General features: G+C 46.3%; 1 protein-coding gene across 4 annotated transcripts in view; it reads right to left on the bottom strand.

Annotated features, from left to right (window-relative positions):
* Nucleotides 1-15,235, bottom strand: part of FERMT2 (FERM domain containing kindlin 2) — a 69,766-nt gene extending 54,531 nt beyond the window's left edge. For 2 of the 4 annotated variants that reach the window (XM_040411997.1, XM_040411998.1), the window contains exons 1-2: nucleotides 14,690-15,234; nucleotides 12,473-12,639 (exon numbers count right to left, since the gene is read on the bottom strand). In XM_040411997.1, coding sequence (XP_040267931.1) covers nucleotides 12,473-12,629 — 157 coding nt within the window. In that variant the 5' untranslated portion in view covers nucleotides 12,630-12,639; nucleotides 14,690-15,234. Of the gene's footprint in view, nucleotides 1-12,472; nucleotides 12,640-14,689 lie in introns of all 4 variants that reach the window. The other 2 variants (XM_040411995.1, XM_040411999.1) reach the window with 2 other exon arrangements.
* Between the last annotated feature and the right edge of the window lie 6,867 nt (nucleotides 15,236-22,102).

Below are 22,102 nucleotides of genomic sequence, written 5' to 3'. Positions count from 1 at the left end.
ACCATGTGGTTCCTCACAGGAAAATGGCCCCAGACGAGGTCCTCAATATCAGATCAGGTGCATTACTACATAGCAATGTGATCTAGAAAGTAACTCATCGCCTCCTGAAGGATCGCACTTGACATCTAAAGTGTCAAACGTTTTAAGAGAAAGACGCCGATCGTTGTCCTGTGACCTGCCAAGTCATTGTTCATCCCACAAAGCCCGGTCAAGACGACACACTGCCCTGACGCTCCCAGCCTTTCATGCAGGCAAGAAATCAATCAAGTTGTGTGTTTTATTCATAGACTATGGGATAAGCCATTAGTGAGATTACTGGTGGAGGGTGTAATACCGAGGACGATATTCCCAGAGGTCATGTGTAGAAGACATCGAGGACAGAGTCATGTGCTACATTTAAAGAGACACTGTTGGAAAAAAAAAAAAAAAAAAAAACTCCCTATCTTGTGAAGGTATCAGTATTTATAGCCTAGAAATAAGTAGCTTCTTTCTTCCCGAAACAGCGACAGTCTTGTTCATTGCCTGTGTCTGATATTAAAACTAAACCGCAATCAAGTATTTATTTATTTTATGCACTTATATAGCGCTACTATATTCCGCAGCGCTTTACAGACATTCGCATCCAACTGTCCCCAATGGGGCTCACAATCTAAGGTCCCGATCAGTCTGTCTTTGGAGTGTGGGAGGAAACCGGAGAACCCGGAGAAAACCCACGCAAACACGGGGAGAACATACAAACTCCATGCAGAGGTTGCCCTTGGTCGGATTCGAACCTAGCACCCCAGCGCTGCAAGGCCCCAGTGCTAAACACTGAGCCACCGTGCAAGTATAGACGTGGACAAGAGCGGTGCCGTGTGTTTCTGTATTGATACAACCCCTTTAAGTAAGCAAGGAACAGTATCCCTCTAATATGCTCTTAAAGGGGTTGGCCCATGTCACATGTTTGTGGCATATCGCTACATCAGATAGGTGGGATCCCACCTCTGGGACCTGCACCTATCTCTAGACTGGGGCCCCCAAAGCAAAAGGCGAGAGCACTGCGCATGTGATCCATACACTTCTCCGGGGGGGTTCCGAAAAAAAGAGCTAAGCAAGCCCACTCGGGAATTTACGGAAATCCCATAGAAGTGAATGGAGAGTGCATGCCATTTAACCCCATGGGAGTTCTGGAAATAGCTGAGCGCCAGCGCTGGAGTGCCACTTCAGCACTACCCTAGAAGTGGAGGGTGGTCCTCGTTCTATTTGGGGGCCCCTTTGTAGAGATAGATGCAGGTCCCAGAGGTGGGACTTCTACCTACCTGACATTGGTGGCATATCCTACTTATAAAATACACTGTGCTGCTGTGAGCATGCCAATAGTTTGGATATCTGCTTTTTGTTATAGTTATCCCTTTAAACTACGCATATATCAACGAGCAGGAAAGGGACATTCAGGAGAACATTGGTTGACATCCACTTGACCTGGAAGTTGTTGCAAGATCCACAATTGAAACAATGTATCACTAATGGAAATAAGAAAGATGAGATTCCAAACAATATGAAGCTCTGCAGACCATTATAGAGGTTGTACAGGATTTCTTCCCAAAACAGATCCACTCCGGTCCACAGGTTGGGCGGGGTACTGCCGATACCAGACACAACCCATGGATGGAAGTGGAGAGGTTTCTGGTAGAAAGCAGCCATGTTTTACATTGGTAGATCCTAGCGATATGCTATCGATTTCCCAGATAGAACAACCCCTTTAATGGCAGCATCTCATCACAGAAGAACCCTTTAATCAGAAAGCCACTGCAGCAAAATGCTGCTCACTACGGGTCTAGCTCCCGAGACCCCAGCAAAATATAGTATTACATTGCCACCATTTAGATATACATAACAAAAAGGGTCGGTCACTAGGAGAGAGAGAGTCCTAAAAAAAAAAAAAAGAAGGGCATACAAACGGGTCCTATGGAGACAGTCTATGCAAAATGCACAGATTCCATTGAGTTCAATGGTAACAGTATAACGTTCTATGCAAACATCTCCCTCTAGTGGTGGCTGAAGGCAGACAGTTTTATGATCTACTATGTGAAGGAAAGCAGAAGTGTATAGGGGGGGGGGGTTATCAGTGAATTTATAAAAAGTGGTCGAAGTGTAACTTTTTCTTACAATCTTTTACACTTACTGATAAAAAATAAATTAATAAGTCACAAATTTGAGATGTCGCTATGGGGCCCTGTGAGATTTGTCTACACCCCTGGCTGGCAAGGTTGTGGCCGATTGGTAGGAAATAACGACAGTTTCAAAGGCAGAAATAATCCTGGAGCAGTCGTCGCCCCATCCAGCTGAAGGTGAGACCATTACTGTCCGCACTGCGGATCAGCAGCGACCGATCCATTATGATCCTATGGTCACACCATTATCTGGTGCAGTTTCCACTCACATACCATAAAGCCACTTCCCGGTATCACTAAGGTCTGCCGCTCCTGCCGATTCTAGGAACCATTTACAGTGACACAATAGAAGCGATTTTCCTCATCAGTCAAAACGTAAAACCCTGCTTCTTCCAAAAAGCCCAATTATCTCAGCTTAGTGCAAGCTGCAGGTTAATGCATCATCAGAGAGAGGAGAAATCACTGCTGGCCGATAAGCGGTTTGGGCGCCGGTTATCATCTTCCATTAATAATATCCAATGTCTCTGCAAACAACCAGACTGTCTCCAAGGTCAGATTTTTTTAAGTCACACCCAGATAAGTGGCATCAGATGGATCTCATAGCCGCTTATCTCCCTCCTAAAAAAATAGCATTCTGTTTGGTCACAGTGCTCGTCGGTGTGATCACTTAGCAGCCTTCTGGCCCCACAGTATACGGCCTGCCACGTATAATGGAGAGACAAGCAGCTGCCAGACAACCCCTACATTGCTTATCTCGTGGAGAAGACTAGCGCCACCTCAGTAGACTTGCAGCATTACACTGTCACCTTTAAAAACAAACGGGCTGTGTAATGCAGGACGGGTCCGCTACTCCAGACAGTGGCGGCTAAAAGAGGAGGGTTCCCACCCACAGTAACCCTAGAACCCCTTAATTTGGCTTATGTAAACCACCCCCAAGGGCAGGAGCTAGATTCTTTAAAGAGTACCCGTCACCTCTCCTGACATGACTGTTTTAGTAAATACTTGCATTCCCGCCATGTAATAACAGTTATGGAGCCTCTATTCTCACAAGTCCCCTTGTGCTATTCCTCTATTATTCCCACCATAAGTTTTATGAATAAATTATTAGCAGTCTGAACTGAAAGTTCAGCTGCATGTTTGGTGGTGGTGGGGTGTCCCTGCACAGTCTGACGCTACCCATTCAGCACTGCCTTGCAGGGACAACCCCCAACTGGGAAAGCCCCGCTGGCCCTTTATTGCAAAGTGTTAGTAATTCATTCGTAACTTCCAGTAGGAATAATAAGAGGAATGACATCATAAAGTCATAAGAATAGATTGGCCAGAAGTGTTATTACATGGGGGGGTGCAAGTAGCTGCTATAATAGACGTGTCAAAAGAGGGAAGGAGCCAATATGGAACTTAAGTGGGTTTCGTTGCCTTGGCCCCTTTTACTTTTATGTGGAAGACGGAAATGGACAACCACTCTGTCACTTTTCATCCTTGTGGCCATTACATTTCAGGGAGAAGGGGGGGCATCAAAGTATCACAGACAAGAACATAGTTATAGGGGACCGGATCTAGGAGTGGTGCCTGGGCTCTATAGTGCCCCTTGTGGCAAATACCAGTATTATAAATGGTGCATAATAGTCAGAGGGATTCGTTACAGGTTTTGCATTGGGTGCTTCAGTGAAATGCAAAGACTTGAGTCACAATGTGGATTTTTATAGCAGAACGTTGCCAGTCTTTAATGCAGATCCCCAAGAACATGTGGATTTTTCAAATTCCACACCCATCACATGAATTGCAGGAAAAACAGTGGCCAGACAGAAAGTCCATTCATTATCACCACGCCGTAACAGCAAATGAAGCCAGTAAGCAGCTCCAAAAAGGGGCAAAGGAAATGAAAAAAAATAAAAGAAAAAAAAATTAAAATCAATAAGTCAGATGCTTAGGGCCCCGCTGTTACTTTCTGCTATTTCTGCAGACTAATTGCTTCATTCTGAGCGTTTAATAGCCCTGCAGAAGTCACCTTGACCAACCATGGCGTAAAAATAGCTGGCACTGTGCAGACACCCAGCGTTCCTCCGGGGGGGTGCAGGACAGACGCTCGCAAAAAGATTTCTTCTTTCCTTTTCATGGCTTACGGAGTTTGCAGATTTAAGCCGCGTAGTCCCCACTTTATCTAATATAACATGAGTCACCTCAGAGCACTAGGAGGGGGTTGTACTCCTGGAGACGATGGGTGGTCTATCGCATGGCCCGGGGGAAGAAGACAGGATAAACCTTTTTCGCCCTTAGGTTATATTTTTTTTTAACATTTTTGGATATTTAATTGGGGCCATTTACATTACAAATCTTTGGCTGGAATGAAGACACTTCTGAAGAAAGCATTCATTATGTGTCGGCAAAAACGGTGCCATATGTTCGGCACAACTGGCTAGAGAGCCTAACCACACGAAAGAAAAATCACATCTTTATTAAATTTGGTGCATTTTGTGCCGCAATACCAATAACAAACTAGAGCGGCGTGGTTTTTGAAATTCTGTAAAATCCCTTTAAGTTTACAGGGGTTGTCCGATTGGAGGACGTTGATGGGCTGTTCTTAGGACAGGTCATCCATATCAGATTGGCGGCGGTCGGACTCTCAGCTGCTTGTAGAGACTGCAGCACTGGAGTGACTGCTGGGGTGGTCTACTGCCATGGCATCCACTTTGGTGCAGGATATTGCAGCTTCATCAGAATGACGGTGCAATATTCTGCACCGCTTCTATGAGGACACAGCGCAAGGCAGACACCTGCTGGTAAACAATACAGAGGTTGCAGCACGCACAAAAAGAACGCCACCGCAAACAGCTGATCTGCAGGTTGACGAGAGTCGGATTCCAACCAATCTGACACTGGTCTATCCTGAGGACAGCTTATTACTAATGCCCCTTTACCTAGACGCATCCTGACGATTAAACTAATTGCAATGCTTAAACAGCATCTGTCAGCAGTTCTGTCCCTATGACACTGGCTGACCTGTTACATGTGCACTTGGCAGCTAAAGACATCTGTGTTGGTCCCATGTTCATATGTGCCCCCACTGCTGAGAAAAATTACATTTTAATATATGCAAATGAGCCTCTAGGAGCAACGGGGGCGTTACCATTACACCTAGAGGCTCTGCTCGCTCTGTTGCACTTTCAGTGACAGGACCAGGCAGTGAAAACATCATCACTCCTGGACAAGTCAGCCAGTGTCATAGGGACAAATCTGTAATTGAGGGCCGGTCATGACAAAGATGAGGTGCAGCATCAGGTCTCAGTACTTCTTCCTCCACTTAGCACAGGAACGGACACCTCTTGGGCCTCCACAAAAGGCATGTTGCACCCCACCCCAATTGTCAGTTTTAGGTGTCGTTTAGTGGCTATAATTAGAGGCTATTAACGGATTCCGATTTGTTTCGGCATGTAAAGGGAAACGTTTGGTCCGCCAACATCTATCACTCCGATCTCGGTTTTGCCTTCAAGGGAGATGTTGGGGGACAGTTGACTCCCCATAGATATCGGATTATTAGCAGGATCAATCAACAATATCTAATAACCGGTGTACTAAGCATCTGCCAGCACCGACTGATGCAGAGGGCCGACGGCTAGCGCCGACTGATGCAGAGGGCCGACGGCTAGCGCCGACTGATGCAGAGGGCCGACGGCTAGCGCCAACTGATGCAGAGGGCCGACGGCTAGCGCCAACTGATGCAGAGGGCCGACGGCTAGCGCCAACTGATGCAGAGGGCCGACGGCTAGCGCCGACTGATGCAGAGGGCCGACGGCTAGCGCCGACTGATGCAGAGGGCCGACGGCTAGCGCCGACTGATGCAGAGGGCCGACGGCTAGCGCCGACTGATGCAGAGGGCCGACGGCTAGCGCCGACTGATGCAGAGGGCCGACGGCTAGCGGGTTATCCTTTCAGGTCCTGCTTATGGCTTTCCAATGAATAAGATAACAGATAAGGGAATATACAGGGTAACGTGCGAGGTAATGTAACGACACTGCAGCTCAGATGCAGAGAATGGCTAAATCTTTATCTCTGAGCAAGAGAGCAAATTTCATTGTCACTATGGTGCCAAGTGCTGACGTCCTGGATGTGACGGCTTCCTATAAGCTGCAGAAACCATGGAGCCCATTAACAGCAACCTCTGTGCACAGTCCCGACCTTAATCAGTTTATAATCAGAACCAAAAAAAAAACAATGCACTAAATGGATCATAAACTAAAGAAATCAATTGGATGGAAAAGATTTACAAAATGTAAGAACAGGAATATTGTCACATGTAGGATAGTACATAGGCCCTATGGATATGACCATATCCATTCTGCGGACAAGTATGAAACATGTTCTATATTTTGGCAGAATGGACATACGGATCATGTGTGTGCTTTCCGCATACTTATGTCGTTTCCATAAAAATAAAAAGGACCGCAAAACAGAAATGCACTGCATGGGGCCCACTTGATGACTTTACAACCAGCAGAAAATCCTGTGGCCCCACGCTTGCAAGGGAACAACTGCGTCCACCAATATCTCACACTGGAAACCTTGTCGTACATGTAATATACACCCCTCAAACTATAAGAGGGGCCGCCATACTGCCTCTACTGGTTTCACAGGGAGCCATATGGTGGCACGCGTCATCAGATGCTATACGCATGGAGGTATAAGGAAGCATTGCTTCTAGGGGAGAATCTCTCTGTACGGCAGGCAGCGCATGGAGGCACAAGGACGCTACGCAGCCATAAGAGCCCCTTGCACAGGGCTCTGCCATCTGCATAAGTTGGGCATGCACATTAGGCCCCATGGCATAATGTCGGTCCACGTTTTTTTGTGGACTGGGTGCAGATCCATTCATTTCATTGGGCAGCAAAAGATGCGGACGACACACTGTGTGCGGACAAGGATAAGACATTTATACACGGGGTAAAATAATAATAAAAAAAACACTAAATGGCGGCATGCACACAGCCGGACCGCAAAATGGATATGATCATGTACGTGGGGCCTAAGACCAACGTCAGCTAACCTGCAGATTCTGGCAGGACTGGCTAACCACCTGCAGATATTTTGCCAATGGCAGATATTGAGTTGGATACAAATTTTAACATACCCAATCCTCTGTCACATGAAAGATAAGACACGTGCCAGCTGCTTGATCGAACCGATACACACATGCACTCTCAGCCAAACCAAGTGTGCGTGTGTATTGGGAGGGCAGGAAGAATAGCTGAATGTGCCAGTCATCTCCTAGAAGGCTCCGGCTCTAATACAAGGGATATTACAGAAACGCCAGCCGTATTTTTGAGCGCCCAATGACCAACTTGTTTTGTAAAGGTGACAGAAGTTGGATAGCCCCTCGTCCGCTGCTACGGTGAGCTCCGGCAATGACTAGAGACCATTGGCGACATGAGGTTTTACACTTTTCACAGGGAACAGCCCGCTGATAATAGGGAGGAAATCAACCTTTGTGTGGATGTTCTCCTAGGAGCATTTCTTCTCAGCACATTCCTGAGGACATAGGTTATGTTCTTGGGAGTGACGCTCCTAAAACTGGCGAGCCTTCAGTTTGACCGCTTCGTTCCTACTGTCAATAAGAGCCTTAAAGGGGTTGTCCAGGTCTTGGATACGGATTACCTAAATCTGATTGGCGGGGGTGGGGAGTCCGGCCCACCAGCTACTTCAAGCCGATTCGGACTGTCCATTGTATAGTGGATGAAGTTGGTAACTGAGACCCCAATCCCAGTAAAGTGAATGGTAACTAGCTCCTTCCACTACCCAATAAAAGGAGCTACAAGGTAACAGCTGATTTGTGGGGGTTCAGGGTGTTGGACCCCTGCCAATCCGATACTAATGGCTGTCAATATCAAAATCCCAGACAACCCCTTTAAGTCTGGATAAATCTACCTATAAAGGGCTTATTCACGTGGCCGTGGCCGTTGCCGTATTGCGGCCAGCATAAAGCGGGTCCACAGTACACAGGGCACCTGCCGTGTGCATTCCGCATCACGGATGCGGACTCATTCACTTGAAATGGGTCCGCAAATTCAGAGATGTGGTGTGGAACGGAACCCCACGGAAGCACTACGGAGCGATTCCTGGGGTTCTGTTCCGTGCCTCCGCATCGCAAAAAGATAGAACTTGCTCTATCTTTTTTGCGGAACGGACGGATCGCAGACCCATTCAAGTGAATGGGTCCGCAATCCGCATGCGGCTGGCCCAAGGTTGGTGCCCGTACATTGCGAACCGCAATTTGCAGTCCGGAGGTTCAACAGTCGTGTGAACGAGCCCTAACCTAGACTGATCTTAAGATAAAAAAATCCTACCTCACGTCAGCCGGAACAGCAAACAAGCCAGGTTTGAAGCTTTTCCAACATCTTGTGTTCTTAAAAGCTTTTATTTCCTGACCAGATTACGTCCAAAGCTCTTCTCCTGTAATACTGTTTTTATGTCACACATTCGAGAAAAGTTGGCAAACCTGGCATTTTCAGCAGGACTCACCGACTATATTCTGTGTGCCATGACTCGCCCTTAATGGGGGATGTTAGATGAAGAAGAGCAGGCCATTCAGCATGACCAATTCTGTTCGTCACGGAAGGAGTCTGACCCTAGCTTATTCTCCTCTCTCCACTAAGAAGACATGCATGCACAGCCGATCACACTCCGATCACATTAGCCAACAGTAATGCGGTAAAAGGCCTGTTTTGCGGTTTGTAAAATCGGGGATCTGCACAAAACGGATACCATCCGTGTTGCATCTGCATTTTTTGAAGACCTATTGACTTCAATGAGTCCGTGGTCCACTTCCGAGTCCAAGTATAAGACATGTTTCGGTCTTTTTGGGGAACAGACATACGGATGCAGAAAGGACATGGATCATCCGTGTGCTTTCCACATCTATATGTCTGTTCCGCAAAAAGATAGAATATGTCAGCAAAATACGGGCTAAATAGCAGTCCACAATCCACAAGAGTCAGTTCGCATCGCAAAAACATAGAACATGTTCTATTTTTTTTTTAAGTGCGGAGGCACGGAGCGAAAATCTTTGCCAGAACAACCTGCCGGAAACGCATAACGCTAGTGTAAAACACAGAACACTAAGAAAACTGACAAAAGTGCTAAAAACGTGCCAAAAAAAAAAGTGCTATTGGTGACGCCATTTCTGATTGAGAATAATTACAAACTTCTAGAATAACTAAAACATAGCAGTGTGCCAGTGTTACAAACTTCTAGAATAACTAAAACATAGCAGTGTGCCAGTGTTAAGGTGGATTTAGACGGGCCGACCGAGCGGCGATTATCGCGGAGGAATCGTTCCATCCCGACAGTCAGCTGCTCGTTCTGTGCATTTACATGCAGCGATCTCCACCACAGTATGGAGGACGGGGTGTAGCGATCTCTCATCCTCGTACAGAATCATGGCTTCCGAGCAGCAGATCGCCGTTTAGACCACACAATCTGCTGCCCAGAAGCGACTGCGCCAGCGACAGGATCCCAGATGATTGAGCGTTGGGTGATCGGCGGCACATTTAGGGGGCCAGATGATAGGGAACAATAATCTGGACAATTATTGAATTCTGATGGTTCCGAATAACGCCTTTCTTTCTATAAAACCTAGTCTAAACGCAACAGCAAAATAAACCGTTAACTGGAAACTATTTCGCCGAGACTGGGTGACTCACCGTCATATCAGCAAACCTATCAGTCAGAAAAAGTCTGCGGTACACATCAATCAAGCCGCAGTAGATAGGATGCGGATTTCCACATGCCGCCCCATTGTGTGCGCTGGCCGGTGTGTACATACAGCAGACAGCCTGTTATCTGACATGTTTACTTTAGCAGAGTACAGATCATGTATCCAGCCACTCGTACAACCGAGCGAGTCTCCCAGAAAGAACATGCTCCATACTGTCAAGAACGTTATACAAATGGCGGCGAGGGACACAGCGCAGTCACATGAGAGAACAGCTAATGGGCTCTCGGCTAATACATATTGAACAAGGTCACATTACACATAATGGTCACAACAACCCTGGGAGACTCACATCTGCTGAAGGATCAAAAAGGTGAAAGGATTTCCATAAGATCCAATAACCAAAGCCACAGATGCCACAGACAATATAAAGGGGTCATCTCAAAAAGAACTATAGGGACCCCACAAACTGGGTCAGCACCACCCAGCAATGGAAAAAGGACACGTCTACATGTTGGGATTATTTACATACACTTATCTATGGGGAGGAGAAGTGAATACATACACACACGCTTCTCCTTTGCAGCCACAGAGTAGAGGAGAAATCCTTCTCGGAAAGCAAAAATTTCATTAAAGGGGCTGTCCCCCTTCAGCAAACGACATTTATCATGTAGAGGAAGTTAATATAAGGAACTTACTAATGTATTGTGATTTTCCATATTGCTTCCTTTGCTGGCTGGATTCATTTTTTCAATCACATTATACAGGGGTTATTACCACTGCTGCCGCACAGATACGAAGTGGATGGGGTGGGAGCTACTGCGCATGCGTGCCCACGTGTGCTCCTATGGTCCTAGCCATCGCTTTTTTTCCTATAGTATGCAAGCACGACCACCGCTGCTGGATTACAGGGTGGTCGTAACCAAGGAAAAACGAGGCGTGTATAATGTGATGGAAAAATTCATCAAGCCAGCAAAGGAGGCAATATGGACACTCCCTACACATTAGTAAGTGCCTTGTATTAAAGGGGTTGTTTCGTCATGGACAATGGGGGTATTTCGCTAGGATATGCCCCCATTGTCTTATAGGTGCGGGTCCCGCACCTATATTGAGAGCAAAGCCTCGCAAGTGAAGGAGGGCGCACTGCGCATGCGCAGCCACTCTCCATTCAGTTATTCATTTTCCATGGGACCGGCCGTCGGCCCCATAGAAATGAATGGGAGCGGGGGCCGTGCATGCGCGGTAAGCTCCCATTCACTTCTATGGGAAGCCGGCTTGGTTGTGGCCGGACCGGAGTCCTCCAGCCACCACCTTGCGGGGCTCCGTTCTCTATATAGGTATGGGTCCCAGCGGTGGGACCCGTACCTATAAGACAATGGGGGCATATCCTAGCGATATGCCCCCATTGTCTATGATGAGGCAAACCCTTTAACTTCCTCTACATTATAAATGCCATTTGCTGACGTAACACAATAATAATAATAATAATAATAATAATATTTCACTAATAACAACACTATGTTTCAATTCATCCCCATTTTCAAAATCTCATGTTCTTGCAATCAGTGAATGGGAACATGTTTGCCTATGTCCAGGGTTCAAAACATAGAAACACCAAGGGGGTCATTTACTATTCTGAAATACGCCTATATTTCTGGCACACATTGCAGCGCAAAGGTTATTTGCTTCACACTCTACGACTTTAACCCCGCTCACTCCATGGCATGGGTGGGGAATTATTCATCTGTTTTAGGCGTAAAAAATTGTCTAAAATGTAAGCCAGCAAGTAAGCACTGGATACGTTGAAGTTCTGTAGAGGCCGGCGCCTCTTCATAACTTCGGCGGATCCACTGGAAGCTTAAGACCGGCATCTAAGACACTGGTCTTAATAAATGACCCCCCCCCCCCCAAATACTTTTTCACATCTGAAAGTTTGCTACAGTTGTATCCAGTCAGAGCAATTCTCTGTGAGCCAAGAAGCCTGGACTGATATAGTGGAACAAATTGGGTTTGTGTCGCAACTGCTGATGTATATAGCTACTTCTCAGAAGGACTCTTATACGGGGAAGGCTGAGTCTTCTCTTTTTAAAATTACACACAGTCATGGCTTTGGCTTCAAAGAAAACCGAGTACAGCACCCAGCTATCTCCAGCAGTCCCATAGAGATGAACGGAGAGGCGTTGCACTTGCTCGACAGCTACTCCACAATACCTGTCGTGATCAGTGGGTCCCAGCGAACGAACCCCTAGCAATTAAACACATCCCCTATATGCCATGAATAGGGAATACGTTCAAATCTTTGTATATCAGGGAATTGCTATGTATGCAGTTCCCCAACACCCAAGCATAGATACACTGTCGCCTCATTTATCCCCCTTTTTTTTTAAAATATATCACGTGGCAACAATGTAACAAGATTTTACAAGCGATTACTAGGGACCTGGAAAGCAGGGCGAACACAAAGCACAAGGTGGATACAGAACAAAAAAGTTATTCAGAAAAAGGGTGAAAACAGCAAAATGAATTCATTATTCCTAAGCTTTGGCTTAGGGGGATGGGAACGATCCAACCCGAGTACAGCGAGCCAGCCACACCTACCCCATGTGCAACTTACCAAGTTTTTCCACCAGTTTAAGCATCACCCCTCCAATATGTACATCTCCAGTGACTCTGAGAGTAACATCCCGGTTCAGATCTGTCACATGGATATTCAGCTCCCAGGTTCCATCAGCGTAGCAGCCATCTGGCATCCGTATACCGTCCAGAGCCATCGTTCTCTTCCTGCGAGGAGAGGAAATGACAATCCCATCAGCCAGGAGCCATATATATACATGCACTGTACAGTAGTCATATCCTCCACCACAGGACACATACTGATCATCCCTCAAAGCATCTGATAACATCCAATACTGAAACTTTAACAGCAAAAGACACAATGAAAAAGGACAGGGAAATCCCAGCAGATTATTAGTATTTTTTTATTTCACTATCCCCACCCAGGACTGCAGAGCTTTAACACAAGCAGCAACAGCTCACCGAAGCCAGCGATATAAAGGAAATTATTCAAGATGAGCATTAAAACCACAAGATGTTATGTATAAAGAAAAAGGGAACAAAGATTTACTGTAAGTCATAATCTGCTGCCATAAACACCACATTACACATAAAGCACATGGCCTGGTGCACAATTCTAACAGTAGCCTATTATTTATAAAACACTAAATATCAATATACAAAAACAACAAACATTAGAAGATACATATTGATTACAGAATCCAAAACAAACAGGACCACAAGAGGGACAAGAATACAATCTATTCAGTGGTTCACCGGCTGATCAACTACAAATCAAAGCATGCCCTTCCTACAAATACTACAAAACAGACTTATAATAGACTCCGATTCCCCCCCAGAGCTTATGCTCTAAACAGCCATAAGAGCTCTATTTGCTATGGCACCGCAAGTCCAAGAACACCCTGACAACATTCACGCCTCAATACAATAGACGGACGGACGTTGGCTATCCCAGCTGTTGTGGGACCACAAGTCCAAGCATTCCATGCAGTCATTCATGGTCTTATTCCCCACTAAAAACCATATGACCCAAGTCCAAGCACACCCAGCCAGCAACGACAACAGTTGCCCCTCATAAGGCCTCGTGCACGTGTCCGTATTACAGTCCAGATCCGCAAACTACAAATACCGTCCACATTTTTCTCACTCCTGTCAGTAGAAATGACTAGTCTCACCTGAGATATGGACAAGAACAGAACTTGCTCTTTAATTTGCGGACGCTGTCCTTTTAATTTTTTTAAATTTTTTTGCTGAAGTATAGGAATGAATGGGTTCACACGCAATCCCCCAAAAATGCGGATAGCAGACAGATGGGAAATACGGTCCTTTGCATGAGTCTTAGGGTTCATGCACATAACTATGCATTTTGCAGTCTGCAAAAAAAAACAAAAAACAGATGACATCCGTGTTGCATCTGTTTTTTTTTTTTGAGGATCCATAGTAACAATGCCTGTCCGCAAAGCGGACATTTCTATTTTTTTTTTGCGGAAGAGACATGCGGACATACAGACACAGAATGCACACGGTGTCATTTCCGTTTTTTTGGTGGCCCCATTGAAATGAATGGTTCCGCATACAGGCCCAAAAAAAAAAAAAAAGGGGGACGGACAAAAAAAAAAATAAAACACTACGTTCGTGTGCATGAGCCACTGAAAGTCAAAGCATGCCTTTCCTACAAATACTACAAAACTCTGATCCCCAGAGCTTACACTTTAAGTAGCCAGAAGGGCTCCATTCGCTGTGGTACTGCAAGTCCAAGCACACCCTGACAGCATTTACACCTCAATATCAGAGCTGACAATATAACAGAGGTCCAGTGGCTACCCCAGCTGTTGTTGGACCACAAGTCCAAGTATTCCCTGCTATCATTCATGGTCCTATCCCCCCCTACTAAATACCATATGGCCTAAGAGTAAAATCAGTGTGTGTGTCTTCAAAGTGGAGCCTCAGCTTCCCCAGCAGCAGCTGCAGCCCCTCCTAGTTCAGGGCTTCCTCCCCTACCATCCAGGATCCCTCACTAGCTCCTCTCTGCTACTTTGTAGCCATGCAGATCCTCCATGTAGCTGTCTGCACACATTATGCTCTATGCAAACCGTTGTTCACCTGTTCCTTTCCAACTTATCCAACCGGTCTGTCTGCTTCCAGCCTGGGAGGAATATTAACTTTCCATGGGGAGGGGGGGACTAGGCAGGAGCATGGCTGGGGGGGAAGGGGATGGGATAGAGAGAGAAGATGCATCCATGGAGTGCACACTTACCTCTAGTCTGGTCTCCTGGGCTTGGACAATGTGGCAGGGATTCCTCAGGAAGATCCACAGGGAGCAGGAGGGCAGCTTCCCTTGTGCAGGGCAGTGTGAGCTCTGCTAATGGAGTCCCCCAGGCTGCAAGGCTCTGGGCTCACGTCACTGCTGCTCAATCTGCTGCAGTCACTCCCCTCTCTATTCCCCTTTTTCTTTGCTCAGACTCACAACTGAGTGAAGGAGGAGGAAGAGCTGGAGGAGGGGAGCAGAAGCAGCCAGGGAGAAAAGTTTTTAGGAGTTCAGATGCTTGGATCCTGCACACTCAGTGCAAGTCTTGAGGAGGCTGCTGCTGCTGCTGCTGCCCTTTTATGGAAGTGAATAAAACTCCAGGATTGGATCCAACATCCGGGAATCAGGGTGGAAGGGGGGGGTGGGAGAGAAGGCTGGAGGGGATGCTGTCCCGTTATACAGCTCTGGAGCTGCAGAACATTGGCCTCCAGATGTTAAAGAACCTCCCTCCCCCCACTGCCAGCAGCTGGAGGATGTGGAAATCACAGGCTGCTGCAGGACCTCTTTGCTTATAGAAGAGTCAGTCACCTGGGATGGAGCTCCTCAGTACTAAAGATGATGAATATGCACATTCAAAGTTTACTGGACTTGTGTAATATTAATTGGTTTATCACAATATAAGTATATATATATATATAAAAAATACTCAGAGACACCAATATAATAGAAAAGTTTTAATTTTTTTAATTATTTTATTTATTTATTTAAAGGGAGGCCAAGGTTTACATAACAACTTTGGTGATACTTTAACACACAGTAATAAGGGCTCATGCGCGGCCCGTGCTGCGGTCCGCAATCAGCAAGGTACGGAGCGGGGCAGAGGCACGGAACACTACGGAGCGCTTCAGTTGGATTTCGGTCAGTGCCTCTGCACCGCAAAAAAAATAGAACATGTTCTATATATATTTTTTTTTTTTTTTGCGGTGTGGACTAAATCTTCACGTTAATGGGTCCGCATCCAGAAATGGCGGCCCGGTGCCTGTACATTGCAGACCCCTATTGGCGGTATTCAGCACGGTCATGGGCTGCGCACATTCAGACTGCCAAGAATCAAATTGCACAGGCTTAAAGGACCAGTACATGCCGTACGGGTCTGTTTATGCCCCATCTCTGGAAATAGGTTTCATCCGTTACACAGTTTTCAGTGCCAAAAGTACTCATAGATGCTATGGGGCCCCCCCGGAGAGAGGGCCGAAATTCACAAGTGAGTGAAAATCCAGCAGAAAAATCCACTGCAGGGATCAGCAAAAACGCTTCCGTCACTGATAATACAGCCATCTGCATCCGTTATGAACGGATCCGGTTGTATCATCTTTAACATAGTCATAACGGATCCGTTTTCTATAGTGTCAGAGAGAATGTCCCCATTGACTTGCATTGTGGTGGGTCATGACGGATCGGTTTTGCTCCGCATCTCGGGACGGAAAGAAAACGGCAGCTTACTCTCCGGTATGGGAATGCAACCAAATGGAACAGAATGCATTTTGGAGCGCTCTGTTCTGTTCAGTTATGTTTTCTCCCCCTTGACAATGAATGGGGACAAAACGGAAGCACTTTTCTCCGGTATTGAGATCCTATGATGGATCTCAATAACGGAAAATAACAACGCTAGTGTGAAAGTAGCCTTACATGCCGTTTTTCCCATGGAAAATTCAGCAGATTTCACCCTCTCCATTGCAAAGGGTGAAATCTGAAGGAGAAATCCACTGTACAAATTAAAATGCCGCAGATTTCAAATCCACAATGCCGCACCTTTTCCGCTGCATTTTTTGTATACAGCGTGTGGATGAGAATTCAAACATTCACATCCACTTTGCTGGTACTGTACAATGCTGCCACAGCAGTTTTGGTCCGCATCCGAGCCGCATTTCTTGCGGCTCGGGTGCGGACCCATTCGCTTCAATGGGGCCGCAAAAGATGCAGACAGCACTCCGTGTGCTGTCCGCATCCGTTGCTCCGTACCGTGGTGCCGCAAAAATGATGAGGCAAGTCCTATTCTTGTCTGTTTTGCGGACAAGAATAGGCATTTCTATAATGGGCCTCCTGTTGCATTCCGCAAATTGGAGAAGGCACACGGGCGGCAACCGTGTTTTGCATGGTCGTGTGAATAAACCCTAACACTCAGCATCTTTTAGCAACCATCAGTGAAAAACTCATTGCATCCAGATGTCTTCCGTTTTTTCACACAAGCCCCATTCATTTCTATAGGGCCAGGGCTGCATGAAGAGCGCACAATATAGAACATGCTTTGATTTTTCCTGAACGCAGAAATGATGAGTGATAACCAATGCTCGTGTGCACAGACCCATTGAAATGAATGGGTCAGGATTCAGTCTGGACGCTGTCTATTTGCAAAATGCATCGCATCTGGATAGAAAACTTGCTCATGTGAAAGAGGCCTAACAAACAAGGAATTGGGGAAATTAGTCTGCGACACCTATCATGCGACCAAAGATCGCTGTATAGCACTGTTGGATTTTTTGTGATTTTGGGGTCAATGTAACTTGCCAGTTGCAATGCAACCCTTTTTAGTTCTCTAGCTACAGTACTGCACAGCAGCAATCTTTGGCCATGGCCAAGATCACCGTGTAGCCCCAGCCTTAACCCAAGGATCCTAAAAAAAAGAGATTATGGGCGAACAAGCACCAAGTCCCCCCTGTTCCAGCATGCTGGTGGTTCAGTCACCCCAAAGCTAGTGACAGGTTCCCTTTAACACCACCGCACCCCTAAACAACCTGAGGCAGGAGGACTTGATGCTTGTTTGCCCATAATCTCTTTTCAGGATCCTTGGGTTAAGGCTGGGGCTACACGGTGATCTTGGCCATGGAAAATGATTTCCCTGCAGCTGATCTGCTCTTTTCCCTGACTTACTCCCATGGGCAGATTTGACATTTCTGGGGATCCAAGTAAAGTTATGTCTGGAGGCCCCTGTCACATAATGCTAAAGCTCACCCCATCTGCCCACTAAGCTCTGCCCCCATCGGCCAACTAAGCCTACGCTCACCTTAGCAGGGCCACCTGAGGGCTTCTGCTACTGCTCTACAGCTGGGAAGGGCCCCTCAACCCCAGACCCCTATGGATCTGAACAGGCAATATGTTCACCCTTTGGTGGTCAGCAGTGGGGCTCCTGATCTCTGGTGTCTAAGCATTTGCATGGTGGTAAAGCCTGCTCCTGTTTATAATGGAAACCATTCTAAGCTAGACCCTGAACAAAGGGCGGATTGTCCTTAGACCCTATAGGGAAATTTCCCGGTGGGCCGATGCCCAAGCCCCTATCTCTGCCACTGGCTGGGTACATGATGAGCACTCAGTGACTCATGTACCTGGCCAGCAACTGCACATGCCGCCTGAATTCAACTGCTGCGGCCCACATCTCACTTCCTAAGCCCCCCTTTGGGGGCAATATATTGTGCTGCACTGTGGTGTATGGTCCTGCTGGGACGGTGTTTTGCTCTATGGTATTGCTGACCCCGCCTACTTGTGTTGCCCCACCTTCTGTTAATTTGGACCCCCCTCCAACATGGGGACACTTTATTATCTATTTTTTTTTCCAGGGCCACTTTAAGTTCCCAGTACGTTCCTGCCCTGAACAGAGCAAACCCCAAGAGTCAACGGACAACCTAAAAAGTTCTTGTTGTTGTCTAAAAATCTCTAACATGGACAGTGATCCTTTCATTTGGAGCATTAGAAGAAGCAGCCTGGCCAGCTCCATAATGGTATGGGGCACTTAGGGCTCCTTACTTGGTATGTCTGGAGAGAATTTGGTGAGTAAATTACAAGTTGCCCCTTTAAAAAAAGGATACATAGAAGGACATTTTGAAACACGTTCAGGCTTCCTTGTGGCGACTTGTAAGAAATGTAAAAGCAATCACTGGAAAAGTCTTAAATGTATTTATACTGCAAAATATGAAATTACCCGAAAATCCTAAAGTAGATCAGCACTTGGATTCCCATCTCATTCTTGGACCTGCATTAGGACATCAGCACTAGGTAATTATTTGCATACGGAGTGAGCCGGGTAAATGATTGGCAGTTCTAGAAAATAATCAACTTTTTGCAAACCGTAGGAAACTATACAGGGGTGCAGGGTCATAAATGACAAAACTAGTCTAGGAACAGGAGGACATAGAGGCATGCTTATCCTTCTAAGCCCTTAAAGGGAGTCTGTCATCAACATTTCACCTTTGTAACCCTTCCCATAGGTTTCTAGCATCCTTACAGTTAATAAAAACTTTACCTTTAGCATCAATCCTGGACTTATAAAACCGGCAAAAAACATCTTTGTAGCATATGCAAATGAGGGCTCGCAAGTGCCCAGGGGCGGTGTTACCCTCGTAGGTGCCCTGCTAGCTCAGCCTTTTCTTCGCTTCCCCCCGCCCCTTCCTTCCCTCCGCCCGCCCATCCTTTCCCTCTGACCTCTGATCTACTAACTTGTTGTTTCGCCGAGATCCCGCGCCTGCGCACTCAGTCCGTCGGCCGGCGCATGCGCACTGCGATGCCCATTCCTTGTACGGCATCACAGTAATTAATGCGCATGCGCCGATGGACAGCCTCCTGTGTGGTGTTTTCGCGCCGGCGCATGCGCAATAGTTACTGTGATGCCGTACAAGGAATGGGCATCGCAGTGCGCATGCGCCGGCCGACGGACTGAGTGCGCAGGCGCGGGATCTCGGCGAAACAACAAGTTAGTAGATAGGCGGTCAGAGGGAAAGGATGGGCGGGCGGGGGGAAGCGAAGAAAAGGCTGAGCTAGCAGGGCACCTACGAGGGTAACGCCGCCCCTGGGCACTTGCGAGCCCTCATTTGCATATGCTACAAAGATGTTTTTTGCCGGTTTTATAAGTCCAGGATTGAACCTAAAGGTAACGTTTTTATTAACTGTAAGGATGCTAGAAACCTATGGGAAGGGTTACAAAGGTGAAATGTTGATAACAGACTCCCTTTAACACGGGCAGATTAAAAAAGCATCCTCCAAAATTCTTAAATGTTATGTCCACAAATTTTTAACTAGTCTGATTTATTTAATTAAGTTATATATTGAGTCCCTTTGTAAATACATTACTTATCCTGTACTGATCCTGAGTTAGATCCTGCATTATACTCCAGAGCTGCACTCACTATTCTGCTGGAGGAGTCACTGTGTACATACATTACTTATCCTGTACTGATCCTGAGTTAGATCCTGCATTATACTCCAGAGCTGCACTCACTATTCTGCTGGAGGAGTCACTGTGTACATACATTACTTATCCTGTACTGATCCTGAGTTACATCCTGTATTATACTCCAGAGCTGCACTCACTATTCTGCTGGTGGAGTCCCTGTGTACATACATTACTTATCCTGTACTGATCCTGAGTTACATCCTGTATTATACTACAGAGCTGCACTCACTATTCTGCTGGAGGAGTCACTGTGTACAGTCGTGGACAAAAGTTTTGAGAATTACATAAATATTGGAAAAGTTGCTGCTTAAGTTTTTATAATAGCAATTTGCATATACTCCAGAATGTTATGAAGAGTGATCAGATGAATTGCATAGTCCTTCTTTGCCATGAAAATTAACTTAATCCCAAAAAAACCTTTCCACTGCATTTCATTGCTGTCATTAAAGGACCTGCTGAGATCATTTCAGTAATCGTCTTGTTATCTCAGGTGAGAATGTTGACGAGCACAAGGCTGGAGATCATTAGGTCAGGCTGATTGGGTTAAAATGGCAGACTTGACATGTTAAAATGAGGGTGATGCTTGAAATCATTGTTCTTCCATTGTTAACCATGGTGACCTGCAAAGAAACGCGTGCAGCCATCATTGCGTTGCATAAAAATGGCTTCACAGGCAAGGATATTGTGGCTACTAAGATTGCACCTCAATCAACAATTTATAGGATCATCAAGAACTTCAAGGAAAGAGGTTCAATTCTTGTTAAGAAGGCTTCAGGGCGTCCAAGAAAGTCCAGCAAGCGCCACGGTCGTCTCCTAAAGAGGATTCAGCTGCGGGATCGGAGTGCCACCAGTGCAGAGCTTGCTCAGGAATGGCAGCAGGCAGGTGTGAGCGCATCTGCACGCACAGTGAGGCCAAGACTTTTGGAAGATGGCCTGGTGTCAAGAAGGGCAGCAAAGAAGCCACTTCTCTCCAAAAAAACATCAGGGACAGATTGATCTTCTGCAGAAAGTATGGTGAATGGACTGCTGAGGACTGGGGCAAAGTCATATTCTCCGATGAAGCCTCTTTCCGATTGTTTGGGGCATCTGGAAAAAGGCTTGTCCGGAGAAGAAAAGGTGAGCGCTACCATCAGTCCTGTGTCATGCCAACAGTAAAGCATCCTGAGACCATTCATGTGTGGGGTTGCTTCTCATACAAGGGAGTGGGCTCACTCACAATTTTGCCCAAAAACACAGCCATGAATAAAGAATGGCACCAAAACACCCTCCAACAGCAACTTCTTCCAACAATCCAACATCAGTTTGGTGAAGAACAATGCATTCTCCAGCACGATGGAGCACCGTGCCATAAGGCAAAAGTGATAACTTAGGGCTCTTTCACACCTGCGTTCTTTTCTTCCGGCATAGAGTTCCGTCGTCGGGGCTCTATGCCGGAAGAATCCTGATCAGTTTTATCCTAATGCATTCTGAATGGAGAGAAATCCGTACAGGATGCATCAGGATGTCTTCAGTTCCGGAACGGAACGTTTTTTGGCCGGAGAAAATACCGCAGCATGCTGCGCTTTTTGCTCCGGCCAAAAATCCTGAACACTTGCCGCAAGGCCGGATCCGGAATTAATGCCCATTGAAAGGCATTGATCCGGATCCGGCCTTAAGCTAAACGTCGTTTCGGCGCATTGCCGGATCCGACGTTTAGCTTTTTCTGAATGGTTACCATGGCTGCCGGGACGCTAAAGTCCTGGCAGCCATGGTAAAGTGTAGTGGGGAGCGGGGGAGCAGTATACTTATATTTCACTACATCACAGAAACAACTGAAACAAAGATCTAAAAGCAGTTTAGCAGCAAACTTTGTGAAAACTAATATTTGTGTCATTCTCAAAACTTTTGGCCACGACTGTACATTACTTATCCTGTACTGATCCTGAGTTACATATTGTATTATACTCCAGAGCTGCACTCACTATTCTGCTGGTGGAGTCACTATATACATACATTACTTATCCTGTACTGATCCTGGGTTACATCCTGTATTATACTCCAGAGCTGCACTCACTATTCTGCTGGTGCAGTCACTGTGTACATACATTACTTATCCTGTAATGATCCTGAGTTACATCCTGTATTATACTCCAGAGCTGCACTCACTATTCTGCTGGTGCAGTCACTGTGTACATACATTACTTATCCTGTACTGATCC

Source organism: Bufo bufo, chromosome 11 (assembly GCF_905171765.1).
Source record: "Bufo bufo chromosome 11, aBufBuf1.1, whole genome shotgun sequence".
Taxonomy (NCBI): domain Eukaryota; kingdom Metazoa; phylum Chordata; class Amphibia; order Anura; family Bufonidae; genus Bufo; species Bufo bufo.
Note: the sequence above shows the minus strand (reverse complement) of the source record. Positions and strands in the feature narration are given on the sequence as shown.